The sequence below is a fragment of the Anguilla anguilla genome, chromosome 16 (assembly GCF_013347855.1).
Source record: "Anguilla anguilla isolate fAngAng1 chromosome 16, fAngAng1.pri, whole genome shotgun sequence".
Taxonomy (NCBI): domain Eukaryota; kingdom Metazoa; phylum Chordata; class Actinopteri; order Anguilliformes; family Anguillidae; genus Anguilla; species Anguilla anguilla.
The window spans coordinates 23,222,928-23,238,396 of NC_049216.1; the positions used below are offsets into that span (position 1 = coordinate 23,222,928).

The 15,469-nt window shown below is 39.0% G+C and overlaps 2 protein-coding genes across 3 annotated transcripts; one reads left to right on the forward strand and one right to left on the reverse strand.

The window, feature by feature from the left end:
• Nucleotides 1-473: 473 nt before the first annotated feature.
• On the reverse strand, nucleotides 474-8,521 carry LOC118215692 (CDC42 small effector protein 2-like). The gene is made up of 5 exons (XM_035396644.1): nucleotides 8,413-8,521; nucleotides 4,295-4,574; nucleotides 2,319-2,420; nucleotides 1,843-1,921; nucleotides 474-1,249 (listed from the first exon to the last, which is right to left on the reverse strand). The coding sequence occupies exons 2-4, from the start codon at nucleotides 4,346-4,348 to the stop codon at nucleotides 1,847-1,849; spliced, it is 231 nt and encodes a 76-aa protein (XP_035252535.1). The 5' UTR covers nucleotides 4,349-4,574; nucleotides 8,413-8,521; the 3' UTR covers nucleotides 474-1,249; nucleotides 1,843-1,846.
• Nucleotides 8,522-12,592: 4,071 nt separating this feature from the next.
• On the forward strand, nucleotides 12,593-15,444 carry LOC118215462 (nicotinamide riboside kinase 2-like). Of its 2 annotated transcripts, XM_035396301.1 has the most exons (8): nucleotides 12,593-12,937; nucleotides 13,401-13,491; nucleotides 13,884-13,932; nucleotides 14,080-14,266; nucleotides 14,367-14,438; nucleotides 14,667-14,773; nucleotides 14,870-14,964; nucleotides 15,185-15,444. In XM_035396301.1, exons 1-7 carry the CDS (start codon nucleotides 12,912-12,914, stop codon nucleotides 14,956-14,958), a joined length of 621 nt encoding a protein of 206 aa, XP_035252192.1. In that variant the 5' UTR covers nucleotides 12,593-12,911; the 3' UTR covers nucleotides 14,959-14,964; nucleotides 15,185-15,444. The 2 variants fall into 2 exon arrangements, with proteins under 2 accessions (XP_035252192.1, XP_035252193.1); XM_035396302.1 differs by lacking the exons at nucleotides 12,593-12,937; nucleotides 13,884-13,932.
• Nucleotides 15,445-15,469: the final 25 nt, after the last annotated feature.

Consider the following 15,469-nt stretch of genomic DNA (forward strand, 5'->3'; position numbering starts at 1 on the left):
GGAGAAAAGGTCACTATTTGAAAGTACTGTAGGAACAGCAGAATAATTTCAACATGGTTATTTTCTTATCTTAAATTCCTGAATGAAATGCCTTTCATGGTATGCTCAGGGCTATGAACGTAGATGGGGACAAATCTCACCCGAACCCCCCCCCCCCCCCCCCCCCCCCCAAAACATAAAATAAAAATCCTCAAATTTCCTTATTTCTGTCCCCTCTAAAGTTTAAATTTCCCATCCTGGCTCAGTACAACAAAATAAATATACCTTTTAAGCTGAAGTATAATAATAGACATAACAGTATTTATTTGCTTAACAAACACCTTTTATCTGGAGCGGCCTGCTCGGTTCACATTTTACCATATGTTCCTATATATTCTACAGAAGCAATTAAGCTTACATACATTATTCAAGGATAAAGTGGCAGTGCCCAACCTGAGATTTGATTATGTGGAAAGAATAATGTTAAATGCACATTTTTATTACATTTTGAAAAATAATTTTATTATGAAAGAAGACCAAGAAATATCCCCACAAGAACAAAATATACAGAAATGCAGTCAAATCTTGGGTACTTCAGTGTCTGAAAATTGATACATTAATCCCGACATTACAGTGTGTGTTGAACATTTTTCAAGTATACCGGGAAAAACAAAGTATACATTGAATAAAACAAAGAAGTAAATCAAGCCTGAGACCTGTGACAGCAAGATAGGTGATTCTCTACAACATCATGGGGCACATGTCTACCTCTATTTTGTAAAAATGCTTTTAAAAATATCTTCAAACACTTGTTTTTTTTTCCAAAACTGTGCTTCACAAAAAATGCATCCCACAAAGTCAGAAGTGGCCCTGCCACCATATGACGAACACATTCTTTAAAGATACAGATGTTCAAGAATTAAAACCTGAACAACAGCTAGATCCTGGCTGGGACTGAAATCTTCACACACTCTACACTATACTGGCCATTTATGACTCCATCAAGCGTTCCTTAATATATGCCACTTTCATACTCCATCTCAAATTTGTGCTGTTATCATATCTGCAGCCAAAATTTTGAGGTACAACCGTGCTCTACCTATGGAATTATTTACATATTCATTCAATATCACTGATTTATACAGTATATGTTGCTCTGAATGTTTGTTTGCCTTTTAGTAAAATATCTACTTAAAAGATATATCTTCTGAAGAGCAGAAGGGAGTTCACTGTACACAGGTTTCAGAAAATGTAGACTGTTTCACCAACTCTGGGGGGCAAAAACACAAAAAATCAATTTACACAAATTAAATTATGTACAATTCAGTCTATATTCATTTTCACTTCAAAACATTTAAGGATAATGATCTGAATTGCATCTTTTAGCTTCATAGGTTTCTGTACATAGCGTACAGAAGTCATTGCAGAATGCATTAATCAGTTCCATAAAAGACAAAAAAATGTTGCTATGTAATATTAAATGTCAAGGCAATTCATGCTTAATCAGAACTAGGCCACTATGATCATTTCTCCAAAACAGGGAAATAACACAGTGCTTAATCTTGTGTTCACATTCTAAATGTCACAGTAAAGTTGAGCATATCTCCCAAAAACACTACTACATTGTGCACTGATAAGCCCCAGAGTCTGGAATTAGTCTCATAATGCTAGCACAGGCTGGACAATTTCACTGTGCTAGAAGGGCAGTCCTCTGGCAGAATTTGATACCAGGCTACAGAGCGCATCACTGACCTAAAATCCTAATTAGTATCAGAACTAGGCACCTGGTGGCACTTCTTTTCTTGTAAAAAAGAGCTCAGATAAACACCTGAAAGAGTGAATGTCTACAGTAATGGATCTCACCTGGTCACTCTGGAGCATTCTCAGTCCCTCCGTTTCCATAGCCACCCTTAGACTTCATCTGATCCTGCAGAACGTCCACCTTCAAAAGAAAAACCAGTGCTCAAATCTATATACCAGAAAACTAATTCATGGAAGCTTTAGAGGTTAATACTTTTTAAACGCTGTATTTATACTTGAATTAACAATGCTTGTTAATGAAACACAATATACCCTTCCTCATGTTCCAGTCAGGAAACACTGACAGACTACATTTGGCACTAATCTGATATGAACAGTATAGTGAGCCAGCCTGGTTCAGCTCTGCAGTAGGAAAATGGCTATACTGAGCCAGCCTGGTTCAGCTCTGCAGTGGGAAAATGGCTATACTGAGCCAGCCTGGTTCAGCTCTGCAGTGGGAAAATGGCTATACTGAGCCAGCCTGGTTCAGCTCTGCAGTGGCAGAGGATAGGCTGGGCCCAGTGGTTCACAGTACTTACTGCTCTCAGTCCCATCCCCATGTCCCCTGAGCCCACATGGGTTGTGTGGACAAAGTTTGTGGGCTCCCCAATCATGGAACGGTCTATTCGCCGCCGTCTCTTCTGCAGTTGAAAGAGATGGAAAAATGCATTACACAAAGCAGGTCCTACTGCCAGGAACTCGAGTAAACACTCCTTTTAAATCCAGGGGCATGCAAACATCCAATGTGCATATCTACTTCTGTGACAAATGCTGAGAGACACCACAGACACCACAAATTTACATGGTTTAAGTGGAAGCATGTTTACCTGGAGATACATTCCCTTAAGGCTCATTCAGGCCACTGTTCCTAAGCTAGTGTTTAAAATATTTTTTATTGTTTATTGTTATCTTCATTTTTGTTAACTCAGAATATTATTCAAAAACTATTCAAAATGACCTGCAAGTGCAAAGAGTACACCGATCTACACTATATGGCCAAAAGTATGTGGACACCTGGCATCCAACATCTCATCCTTTTGCTGCTATAACAACCTCCACTCTTCTGGGAAGGCTTTATACTAGACCAGGGATCTCAAACTCAAATCCTGGAGGGCTGCTGTCTCTGCTGGTTTTTGATGTGTTCCTGCACTTAAGTGCTTAGTTTAGGTCATTGATTGGCTAAAGAGTTTGTACACCTTGTTCCCAAGGCCATGATTGGCTGCTGATTGAAAGGAAATCACAAAAACCAACAGAGACTGCGGCCCTCTGGGACTGGAGTTTGAGACCCCTGTACTAGATGTTGGATCATTGCTGCTGGGATTTGCTTCCATTCAGCCAGAAGAGCATTAGTGAGGTTGGGCACTGATTGGTGATTAGGCCTGGCTCGCAGTTTGCTTTCCAATCGATCCCATAGGTTTTGGATGGGGTTGAGGTCAAGGCTCTGTGCAGGCTAGTCAAGTTCTTCCACACCATTCTTGCCTAAACCATTCTTATATGAACCTCGCTGTGTGCACGGGGGCATTGTCATGCTGAAACAGGAAAGGGCCTCCACCAAACTGTTTGGGAAGCACAGTTGTGTAGAATGTGATTGTATATGGTAGCATTAAGATTTGCCTCACTGGAAGTAAGGGATCTAACCCAAACCATGAACAACAGCCCCAGACCAAGGAATGTCCAGATACTTGTGGTAATTTACTGTATTTTGTATGTATATTTTTGTGCACCAGGGCACACTTTGTTTTTGCACTTGTTTTGTCAGCATATCGATGTTTATTCAGTGAAGACTGGGTTTTTGCCAGTGTGTAATTCCCATTCTTATGTTAACTCTAAATGTGACATGATAATTTCATCGTCATCACTACTGATCAAAGGATAGGCATTGCTCTCTCTGACAACTAGTAGCACCTTTTGGAGAAGAGATTTGAACCCCTCTCACAAACTAGACCCATATAATACCACACTGGAGAGGATGTAATAATTGGGTCAGGCTCACCTAATGTCTGAATGCATTACATGCATTAATTGGCTACTCTGTAAATGTCCGAATGCATTAAGTGCATTCTTTAGCAGCTCTGTGCATGTCTGAATGCTTTAAGCGCATTCACCGGTTGGTCTATGCATGTCTGAATGCATTAAGCGCATTCACCGGTTGCTCTGTGCATGTCTGAATGCATTAAGCGCATTCACTGGGTGCTCTATGCATATCTGAATGCATTAAGCGCATACACTGGGTGCTCTATGCATGTCTGAATACATTAAGCGCATACACCGGGTGCTCTATGCATGTCTGAATGCATTACATGCATTAATTGGCTACTCTGTACATGTCTGAATGCATTAAGTGCATTCACCAGCTGCTCTGTGCATGTCTGAATGCATTAAGCACATTCACCAGCTGCTCTATGCATGTCTGAATGCATTAAGCACATTCACCAGCTGCTCTGTGCATGTCTGAATGCATTAAGTGCATTCACCGGTTGCTCTGTGCATGTCTGATTCCATTAAGTGTGCTCACCGGCTGCGGCTGCTCTGCGATGCAGCAGGTGAAGCAGATCCACAGCTCAGTCATGCCGCGTCGGTGTCTGCACGGCCAGATAGCGCTGCCGTTCCACTTCCTCAGGGTGGAGCCCTCACACTCGTCTTCCTGTCGAGCTCCAAGCAATGCCACAAGTGCTCACCCACGGTTTTTATCGCATCCGCCCAACCTGGGACAAAAACCCAGCCTACTAATCGTTTGAAGGATGCTGAAAAATAACCAGCTGGCTTTGGTGCCTCTTCACCGATCAGCAAAAGACCTGGAAGCAGAAATGTAGGTTTCAGTCAATGAGTTTCAGTCACAAGACAAGTCCTTATTACTACATACCTCAGAGGGGAGAAAGGAAGGCTAATTTCATAATCAGATTCCAAACATAATTATTCCACTCAATACAGTGTATTGATACTCGTAGTTCAGCTGAAGCATTAGCTAAGCCATAATGTTTCAGCACGGAGAACATTTCACTCATGCCAGGTACCCTATATCAGCACTGCTGAAAATTTATGAACAGACGTAATGTGGCCTGTAGAGGCTTGGGAACTGAGCCTGTCTCTAGAAGGTTGTAGGCTTGATTCCCAGGATACTGTTTCTCCCTTGATCCAGGTGCTTGTGCATCACTTCAATAAATACCCAGTGACACGCTGATGTATAAATATATTTGTGGGTGAATACCTAGTTGTATAAATGGATTTTGTGTAATAATGCAAGCTATTAAACCCATTCTGAATATCAGCAACAAATGTAAGAGAGACTTCCATTATCTGGTTCAGCCTAATGTTAATTTCATTTAAGAAAACTATGGCTAAAAATGTTTGTCAAGGACATTTGGTCCATGATGAAAACAAAACTATAACTACATAAAACCCACCTTCATTGACAAAACTTTAGAGGAAACCTACTAACAACTACTAACTTCATCAAAAACAAAATGAGACAAAAATGTCATCAACAGACAACTGGACAAATACGTTATGTGGAATTCTGTGTAGAACAGTTTCCAAAATCTGTACAATGCATCGTAAAGATATGATGGGATCCAGTCACAATGTATGGAGGTGAAGCTTGGTTCACATTATCTGTATCTTTCACCCAATCATTAACCTGCATGCGATGGTGCAGAGTTGATATCGATAAGATGACGTTCTCACTGGGAAAGATACGGTGATCAGGCAGGTAAACATGAACCCACGTCAAACAATATCCCTGCCTCAGCCAGTTTTTCATGTTAATACATAACAGCTAGCTTGATCGTGGTGTATTGAGTTGTGCCGTTACATGGAGTGGAATAGACATAACCTTGATGTTAAGATTGATAGGCAAAGGACATTATAGTTACAGTCTGTTAGCCATTTCTGTGGGGGTCGAGCTCTACATCTACTGGTTGAAACTTGTAACAGGTGTAATGTAAAGCGTCCTGTGCACTGAACTGTATTATGTAGTTCATTGGTCCTGTGACTCGTACGTCTAGCACAAGCTTATTTGATGCTGCCAGGTGTTTGCTGTTTGTTAAAAGTCATTGGAGATTTAATTAAATATTTTCTGTGTCTGTTTTCTTTTTCTTCATGGTATTCTATATTATCTGTCTGTTAATAATGTGATGCTATACCATGATGGATGTAACTACTTGAACTCATTAGTACATTTTTCAATACCAAAATATTTACAATATCAAATACCCTTTGGTTGTTTTGATTCTCTCGCTGGGCTTGTACTCCCTCGAATTTAAATAAACTGTAAGTTGCTTTTTCGTCATAAGATAAAGTTGCCTTATCAAATTTGAAGAAATCAGCTCTGTATAGAGCCAGATTTGGTCTATGATTTAAATTAGATTAGAGTTATGAGACTCTTGGAAGAAATTATGATGGCAGCATCCGTATATGAAGGTCAGTCATTTATTATTTCACTAAGAACATTCCAGTGAAAAGAAAACTGAAAATGTTGCTTTAGAATTAGACTAACACTTACTTTTTGTTAACTGAAACTACATTTTGTCAACTAAAACTAGACTAAAACTAACTATCAAATGACTATAATGTGACTAAAACTAAAATGCAGTTTAGTCAGAAGACTATGACTAAAATCAAAATGTGTTGTCAAAATTAACACTGGTTCTGTCCCATGTCAACTATGATTATGCGGCCACAAAAGGGAAGTAGAAGCAAGTGACATTTATTTTTCTCTTCTGTTTTTATCTCAGAAAATACAGGAAGGCGTTTCTCTGTCACATGTCTGTCAGTCACGCATTTAACCGATGAGGAGAGTCACCATATCATGTAAAACCAGACCTAGAGAAGACTAATAAAAAAGAAACGTGACAGACAAATTTCAATTAAACATTTAAACAACCAACATCTGTATATACAAAATATACAAACCGTTCCAAATATAGGCTATAGCTTTATAATTCATGTTGCAACCTTAATAAAACCCTTAAAATCTTTTCATTTTTCAAAATGACTAATACGATAAGCAGTAGTTTCTTTTATAGTAAGCTTGGTTCAGATCATTCTAAAGCATGAAAGCAGAACCTCTCTGGAGACCAGAGTTAACTTCCGCCACTTTTCAAGCAAATCTCATTTCACGGCTAAAAACAAAAAGCATGCATGGCATGTATGACACACGTCATAGGTTGCAATTTGTAGGCACTTGGCAGTAATTACATTTTCTCTGCAGAGATGCTCTTGTGGGACAAGGAGTGAACGACTTGCCTAGATGCACATACAGTCTGTAGACTTTTCTTAGACATTGCAGAACCTTTTTAGATAAGTCAGCAAACATGTGGCTTGAAGAGGAGGTAACAGCCAGTCCCATTGCAGCGAGACACTGCACAGCACACCCACAGAACAGGAAATGCAGGCCAGCAGCCCTTCAACTGCTTTGCACAACGCACCAGAACCACAACTTTTCCCCTCTGAAAACACTGGATGTATTAAAAGCGTTCTAAAAAACAAAACCTTGCTCCCAGGTGCAGTCTGTTTGCAGAGTATGATTTTTACAGTCAGTTTCTGTGGGGTAGGGTGCCTTGATGTTCATTCTATTTCTTATGAAAAACATAAAGACACACCATATCACCTGACCTATAAAGCCAATTTCCACAACTTTCGATATACAATAATCGTAATATTTAGAAAAAAAGTTTTAAGATCCTCTGACAATATTAGGTTATTAATTCAGCATGTGAAGCACTAAAGGCAGAATTATACGCTAACTGCAATACGGACAGGTGCGATTCAGAGAATTATTCTGTTATCAGACCTCTTCATACATATGGCATACGGAATTAAGGTCCGTTTCATATCAAACGTTTTTTAACGCTTAACTCCGCTAAATTGGAGCATAGAAATATACAACTATCAGAATTCAGCGTGTTTTTATCTTCAGTATTCTTCTGGGTTCCAACGTGTACGTAAAATATGATCAATTCGCTCGCATTCCGGTGCTGGATTAGATGTGACTGGTGCAGCGACAGCAGTTCGATGAATAGCTAGGCGCTGGTTTTTCTAAAGTTTAATTAGATGATCCTTAATTTAGCAATGTAGCATGTACGATCTGCGTGAAGACCACATGCGGAAAAATGTCGAAGCAAACGGAAATTCAGCCAATGAAATAAGTTTGTATAGTTGACTATTCCTCATTAAACACTGGTCGTTGGCTATCTTTCAATTTCCTGATGTTGCGTTGAAGTACGCTTGAATAGTAGAATACCCTCATCTAGTCGAAGTCAATGTCCAAGGGCTTGCAACCGCTAGCTACAGGTTTCTGAATAATTTAACGTTAATTTGTAGAAACGGGCGTGCATACTTCTTGGTGAACGCCCGATAAACTAGGTATACTAAAAATATTACATGAACATCAAAGATTCGGCGAATTTAACTTTACTCGAACAGGAAGGTTCAACAAGGTTAGCCAACCTAGCTAGCAAGATGTAATGGTTAAGTAACTTAATAACGAAATTAAACAACCGATTGAGTACACGCATTTTCCACTGAAATGATCCGCAATGTTACGCTTTGACGTTAGGTTAAGTATTTCTTTATACGGTGTTCAAGTTAAACTTCAGCTTTAATCAAGGTAAAACACAATGTAGAATTGCATACCTGCCAACTTCCCCGATGTTCTGACAGAAGAAACCTCCCCCTTCTATGGCATGTAGTTGCGCAAAGACCTCTGGGAATCGAAGTAAAAACTTCCCGTTCTTCTGCGCTACAGGGCGTTCCTTAGGTCGTGTGCTCTGTCATTGGTTGTGTGTGCTTTATTCTACAGTGGCAGGATTCTACAGTGCTCCCATTTCAGATTTGTGCTATGTGGAAAAATAATTTTGGAGCCTGTTTACTACTGGGATTGCCTGGGTCCAGACCTTTGAATCCGCCCACTGAAGATGGAAATAGAGTGCAACGAGTTGACAATTCTGTCTGATATCAGGCTGCTACTAGGATGCTTTAGTGAGCTCCTAAATTGTTCAGCTGAGAAAAAGTGTTAACGTAGAGCCCTGAGTGGATATGTAGTTGTTATTATTATTAATAATAATAATAATAATAATAATAATAATAATAATAAATAATAATGATGATGATGATTATTATTATTATTTATTATTATTATTATTTGTATTTCTCTCAGAATTCCATGCTAAAATGCTAATATTGCCTTTGACACGGTTCCTTCTGAAAAATCAGTAGAAGAGGAATTGTGGAGCTGTCCTGTAGGCTAGTAACAAGGTTTTGAACTTGATGTGAATGGAAGTGGGTAGCCAGTGAAGCGAGATGAGGAGAGGTGTGAAGTGAGCATGTTGAGAAGGTGACAAAAGTCATGCAGCTGGATTCTGGGCTCCCATGCATTATGATCTACAGTTGAAATAAATATTGTATTTAATATTTGTAACAGCTGCATGATGATTAATGGTTATTCAGATTACTTCCTTGGTAGTGACAGCTGATTTATTTAGTACCTGTTTCTAACTGCTACTTGTAAAAGTAGGTCATCTTGTTAAAACCCCCTTTTAACCAAATATAAGAGCAAAGATAATACTCCATGCTGCAAACGTGAATACTAGCAAAAATACAGAGGGACAGCAAATACTTCACTATGAATAATTGCATTTTACAGCCTGAAGCTTCCTGCAATGCTGATGGGAACATTGATATTGTCAAATGTAATATCAACATAAAACAGAAATGAAGAACTAATTAGCATTTGCGCTAAACAAGTAATAATCATTACACTGTGTTCTATGTATTAGCTCATACCTACATAATTGAGGAGTGTAATGTATCTTACTGTTGGAAATTTTATAATCATCTTGAACATGTATTTCTTTGTCCAGTATTTTTCTTCACAAATTGATAATGTTCATGAAAAAAATGTTTTTTTTACTTGTATACTTTATTTCAAATTAATGATGGTCGCAGAATGTCATTACCACTTGTGGTCAATAATACATTTTTACAGATGAAAGAAACAATAACAGAAGAGAGAGTGCAGATAAGTATTAAGAGTACTAAACTTCTTTAAGTATTGTCAGGGGCAAAGCTAGCTTGTCATACATAGGATCAGACTGATTTATATTTTTCATATTTTTCAAGATACATTTCAATGTCAACTGTGATAAAATATATATATTTTAAAAACTATATATATATATATATATTCCTTTTTAAAGCAAACCATACACAATGTTACTTGTCAACATTCATTAAACAGTGTTTTTCATGAATTAGGACAAAGTGTTTATGTCTCGGTACTCATGGGGCCCCCCATGAATGCTCATGTCGATGCACCACATCCATGGCACCCCCACTAATTCCGCTTCTGAGTACGGTGCGTCTATCATGATGCCTTCAATTAAAACAAAATAATGCACTTCAGATGTTGTTATACAACCCCAACTGGCACTGATCCTCTTGACTGATGGTTGTAGACATGGTTTCGAGGGCCTTACATTGCTTCGGCGGCATACATTGTGCCTTCTCTTACTTTCGAAAATCTCAGATTTACTCATTTGTCCATAACACTTTACTCTGCATCTCATATGTCCAGTTTTGGAGTACTAGTACAAATTTGAAAGGAACACCTGTGGATTTCTTCAGATCTGAAGAAAGACTGGAGCTTTTTTCCCCTGGTCACATACTGATAGATTTGATATTATATGTAGTTGTGGGGGCTTTTCTTTAATTTTATGTTAAATATATGTTTCCTGCATTATTGGCTGACACTGAAAACATTTATCTGAAAAATTAATAAACAAAAGGGTGGTCTCTGACTTTTGCAAAGTAGTATGTGCATATATAAAAACCCTGAAAAGTGCTAAACTCTCAGTGCTGTATAGCCGTAACTTGGCAGGATGGCATACCTGCCACCCCAATTTAAAAATGACAAAACAAGATTAACATTCACAAAATAATGTATGATTTCTTAAAAGGTCCAGGTAAAAATGTGCATGTAGTTTACTGAGTAAAATACTTAACAGTTCTTGATAGAAATGACAGTTGCTGCCTTTTGGTCTAACTCAGACACTGTATAAATTATTTATTTCTCCTTTTGGTATACTTTAACAGTTACAACATTAAGCATTGAAAAGCAAAACTTAATATCAGGTATGCCAAAGTGGGACAATTAGATTTCTCAAGGTAACAAAGATATTGTTTAAAACCAGGAGACTGTGTAACTCATGTTAGAAGTTATCAGCTGGGTTCTGGGACCAATTTGTAAGCAGTTAACAAGCTCATGTGAGGAACCTGCAGTATGTAATATGTGTCTGGCATACAGTACTTTTTCTGTCTTCAGAATACCTTACGCTCTAATGCTAAAATGTCCAGGAGCCAACATGTCATTAGAGACGGCTGATTCAGTTTACATGATCTTGAACATGTGCTGGTGGAATGATACATTTGTGATTGAGTCTTCCGGAACATACTACCGTCAACTCACAGCACCAGTTTCTGAAATAAAACTGGTTCTGGAAAAGTAAATATTTCCCTCTTTTGTTTGTGTGAAACTGTCCTGTCTTTGTAACGTTACACATTATACTGATTGAATTTTTTGTTAAAATGTTGATTTAAAAAAACAAAGAAACATGCCCATCCAATGCTTTGTTGAGGAAGACGTTATTTAATTTTTAGATACCACAATTTTTTCGACCATTTTCTGACTAGCGACATGTACATTCTATTGCCAATTAATAAACTGTGATTTTCAGTTTATTCATATTGATGTTTTTGAAAATATGTTTTTGAGTATAGTTCAAATGAAATTCCATTTGCACTTCTCTACTGTTAGAAAGCACACATTTCACAGAAATAAAAGAGGACGTGCTAGTACCGTGAATTTCTGCTTGAATGTGCCATGTGGAGCACAAAATGAATTTGCTACCTACACCCAGTGAAGAAAATAATTTATATGGAGCTGTAAAGGAGGTATGCAGTTATGACTACGGGTGCTATCAGTTGCCATGGACTGCTCCATAGAGTGCTCTTAATCCTTTGAAACTTCTGTCTGGTTGTAAAAATGCAATTTGTATAATGTTTGATGTCAGTTCTGACATTGTTTTTTAAATTTGATTTTCCCCCAACACATGTAAAGACACAGTCGCACCCTTGTGGTCTTCCTAATGCATTTGAGACGGACCAATTCACTTGTTAGTGCCAAGTTTGCCAAGGTACTAATTTCACTAGCCACATTTGCACCCTTACTTGTTATTATTGCTAGATGTTTTTATTTGGGGGGGCAAAATGCAATATCAAATTTGCTATATTGATATATTTGGTAAGACCTTTAAGGCTCATAGCCTGCAGTGCTATGAATGTTTGGTACCAAGACCATGTTAGATCTTATTAGACTTCTTGTTTCATTTCATAACTGAGGTGACTGCTCTGACATTTTTGTGGGTGAAGGGGCTGTAAGACATTTAGTTCATTTAGGAAGACACTGTCAAGATCAGGTAGCTCTACTGTCTGCGTATGTACTGTACTTCCTCACAATGTGCTGTTATATAACATCCTCCCTTTAAAAAAAAAGGGTCTTATTGTTACGTAAAAAGTTGAGAGGACACCAACCCAAACACACGTCAAAATCGAGAACGATGACAAAAAAATGTTTACCAATGTATTGGTCAATTTTATTCAATAATACGGAGTTTCAGAGATAAAAGTTTTGGAAAGTTTTTTATTACTTATTTTGAGGTGTGACCGGGGAGTGACGTCTGGTTGACGTTTTTTCTAAGTGTCCACTTGGCTGTCGAGGGTGTGAGGCATGTGGGAGGAGTAAGACGAGGAAAAGGAGGATTTTTTTTTTCAGTTTTCCGATTGGATATAAGAATTGTAACTGCATGGTTGTGCAATGTATATAGCCAATCAGATCACAGGACAGTGTATGTGGGGAACTGTGACCGACTCTACGGGTCTCTCTTGGTGGAAGACAGCGGTAGAGTGACATCGTCCAAACTTTCACACAATCCACGCCATGGAGGAATCGAGTAGTTGACATTTACTGAAACCTTCTCTTTTAAGCGTTCTTCCGTCTGATCATTCGCTCCTAAAGTGAGCTGTCCGTTTAGGGTTTGTTGACGTATTCTAGAGTTTGTTTGCGGTCGCTGTGAAAGATGAAGTACATCATTGGCATCGGCGGGTGAGTCTGGGAGGTTCATTGTAATCTACTGTATTGCATCAGTTGTGCGGTCGCCGTCGTGCAGGCCGCTGTCTGCACGTGGAGATTGGGTTGGATAAAGACTGCTCGCTGTCTTTTTTTGTGCAAGGCCAAATTTATTATCATAAAAAAAATTTTTTTACTGGTCCTAGAGAAAGCTTTCAGAAATCTTTGTTACCAGTTTATTTAATCGCCATTGTTTGCGCTGCACAATTATTAGATAACGTTAGCTCGCTAGGGTAGTTGGCTTATTACTAGCTAACTGCGGGGGTGGCTATGCGTAGTGCGGACGCTTCCGAGCAAGTTGGTTACCTAGTTTGCCTAAGTTACTTTTGTATGAACGATGAAACCTAATAATGTTAACTTAATTGCCATCTGACTATTGTTAAGTACCCATCTTAGTTAAACTGCTAGCATTTTAACTTAATCTTACGTTTCTCTGTAGAGTAACAAACGGGGGGAAAACCACCCTCACCAACCGGCTGATCAAGAATTTACCCAACTGTTGTGTTGTTCATCAGGATGACTTTTTCAAGGTGAGTAAAGTTTCACAGCTAACGTCGATCCACGCTTAACTAGAACGTCAACAGCGCAAAGAGAAATCGTAGTTATAGTTAGCTAGACAATGGCACTCAGTCAGTGACCTTGGTGTGGGAAACAGTATGGTCATTGTAGCTATAATGGGAAGTTTTACTTTAACATGTCGCTTTTAAACATAGCTGGACACGCTGTCTAACAGCGTCAGACACATGTAGCTAATGACTAGCTACTATGTCCAGATCAGATGTATTTGTGTACTGTGTAACAAGCGTACACTAGTGGCTAATTCTTCCAAGTAAACTGGTGGAAGGGCACGTCTCCGTGTTTTAGCTAAAACTTCCTTATAGCACATGCCTTGTAGACCGTGTCTCATACACGTATGTTTCAGCCCCAAGATCAGATTGAAGTTGATGAAGATGGCTTTAAGCAGTACGATGGTAAGCATGGGTATTTTTAAAGGGGCGTCTGTGTTTGTCGGCGTCGTTTTAACGCCGTGCGTTCTGCATGCTTCACTAAGACACCCGATTGAACGCCGAATATGTCCGATTCTAACTCATCTCTTCTCGTTCGTTTGCACCTTCTAGTGATCACGGCTTTGGACATGGAATCCATGATGAGTACCATCTACGGTTGGCTGGAGAACCCAGTGAAGTTCGAGCGGTCGCACGGCGTCAACAACACTTTGGATACGGAGATAGTCCCAGGGTCCGAGCATAAGGATGAGGGTGTTCACATTCTTATTGTCGAGGGCTTCCTGCTTTATACCTACGGGTGAGTGGACGGCATTCTCCCCCTAAGGGCACCCGGGTGATATGCAGAATTTCATTTTTTTTCATTGAATGTTCATAACTTGTTTTCCCTTTTCCTTCAGACCATTGATCGAAGTATTGAACCAGCGTTACTTCATTTCCATTCCATACGAAGAATGCAAAAAGAGGAGGGGGTAAGTATGGATGTTGCCAGTGTGGGGTAGTTGTTTTGTGTGTGTGGGGGGGGTGTAAACAAACTAGCCATACTTTCATACTGTATTGATAACTCATTTAAACAAGGCCATGTCTGCAAATATGAATTATGTTTGTAGTTTTTCTTTGCTCTCCAAGCTGTATTGACTTTGTAAGTGACTAAATATTATAAAAAATAAGATATTTTAAATGCAAAATGTTTCTTGCAGCTCAAGGAACTACACTGTGCCAGACCCGCCAGGTTTGTTTGACGGGCATGTCTGGCCCATGTACGTGAAACATAAGGAAATCATGGAGGGAAGTGGTGTTGACGTAGGTAAGTCAAGAGAGTGCATGCATGTGTCTGTATGAAATTGTGCGCACAATCATTTTATCTCTAAAACCAATTCTATGAAATCTTGCTTCCTTGCAGTGCAACTAGATGGAACAAAGTCTAAGAAGCAACTGTACAATGAGGTCTACGGAGATGTGCAGAACCACATCCAGCAATTGCTTCAGTAAATAGAGGTAATTGCCGCTAATGTGTATCCTGCATACTTTCCAGTTTGTCCTTATGGTGTTCCCATGCTTTCACATGCAAGGCGGTGTGCCTTTAATCGCATTCAACACCCCCAGAATACTGTTTCTGAAACTCTGTTTTATTGGATAGGGCCGAGTCCCAGACAGTTAGCTGTGCTGAGCCAAACGCAAAGGAATATTTTGGTCATACATTTTGTTTGTATTTCAGGTCATGTGCGCTGAAAAGACTGAAGAACTTGTGTTCTGTATCCAAGACAAGCACCACCTTGCCGTAGCGAAGTTTTGAAGTGGCAGCTTCTTTTTCATACAAAAGATCAACTATTGTAAATTGTGTCCATTGGCATTTTGCTGGCTTTTAATCTTTTATATGGATTTATATTTATTGGCAATTTCTTTCTTTGTTAAACGCCAACGCAGTTCTTGTGGTTGCATCTAGGGGCACATGTCAATAAAATGACTCTCCAGTGATCTTTTTAGATTTCAATTCTTTACG

What these genes read in the sequence shown, in the direction of transcription:
- LOC118215692 (XM_035396644.1), bottom strand. Translation starts at nt 4,348, where the DNA reads ATGACTGAGCTGTGGATCTGCTTCACCTGCTGCATCGCAGAGCAGCCG. An exon ending in TCGCAGAGCAGCCGCAGCCG is followed by an intron (nt 2,421 to 4,294) that starts GTGAGCACACTT and finishes TTTCAACTGCAG; the next exon opens with AAGAGACGGCGGCGAATAGA. An exon ending in TGGGGATGGGACTGAGAGCA is followed by an intron (nt 1,922 to 2,318) that starts GTAAGTACTGTG and finishes TTTCTTTTGAAG; the next exon opens with GTGGACGTTCTGCAGGATCA.
- LOC118215462 (XM_035396301.1), top strand. Translation starts at nt 12,912, where the DNA reads ATGAAGTACATCATTGGCATCGGCGG. An exon ending in TTCCTGCTTTATACCTACGG is followed by an intron (nt 14,267 to 14,366) that starts GTGAGTGGACGG and finishes CTTTTCCTTCAG; the next exon opens with ACCATTGATCGAAGTATTGA. An exon ending in GGGAAGTGGTGTTGACGTAG is followed by an intron (nt 14,774 to 14,869) that starts GTAAGTCAAGAG and finishes GCTTCCTTGCAG; the next exon opens with TGCAACTAGATGGAACAAAG.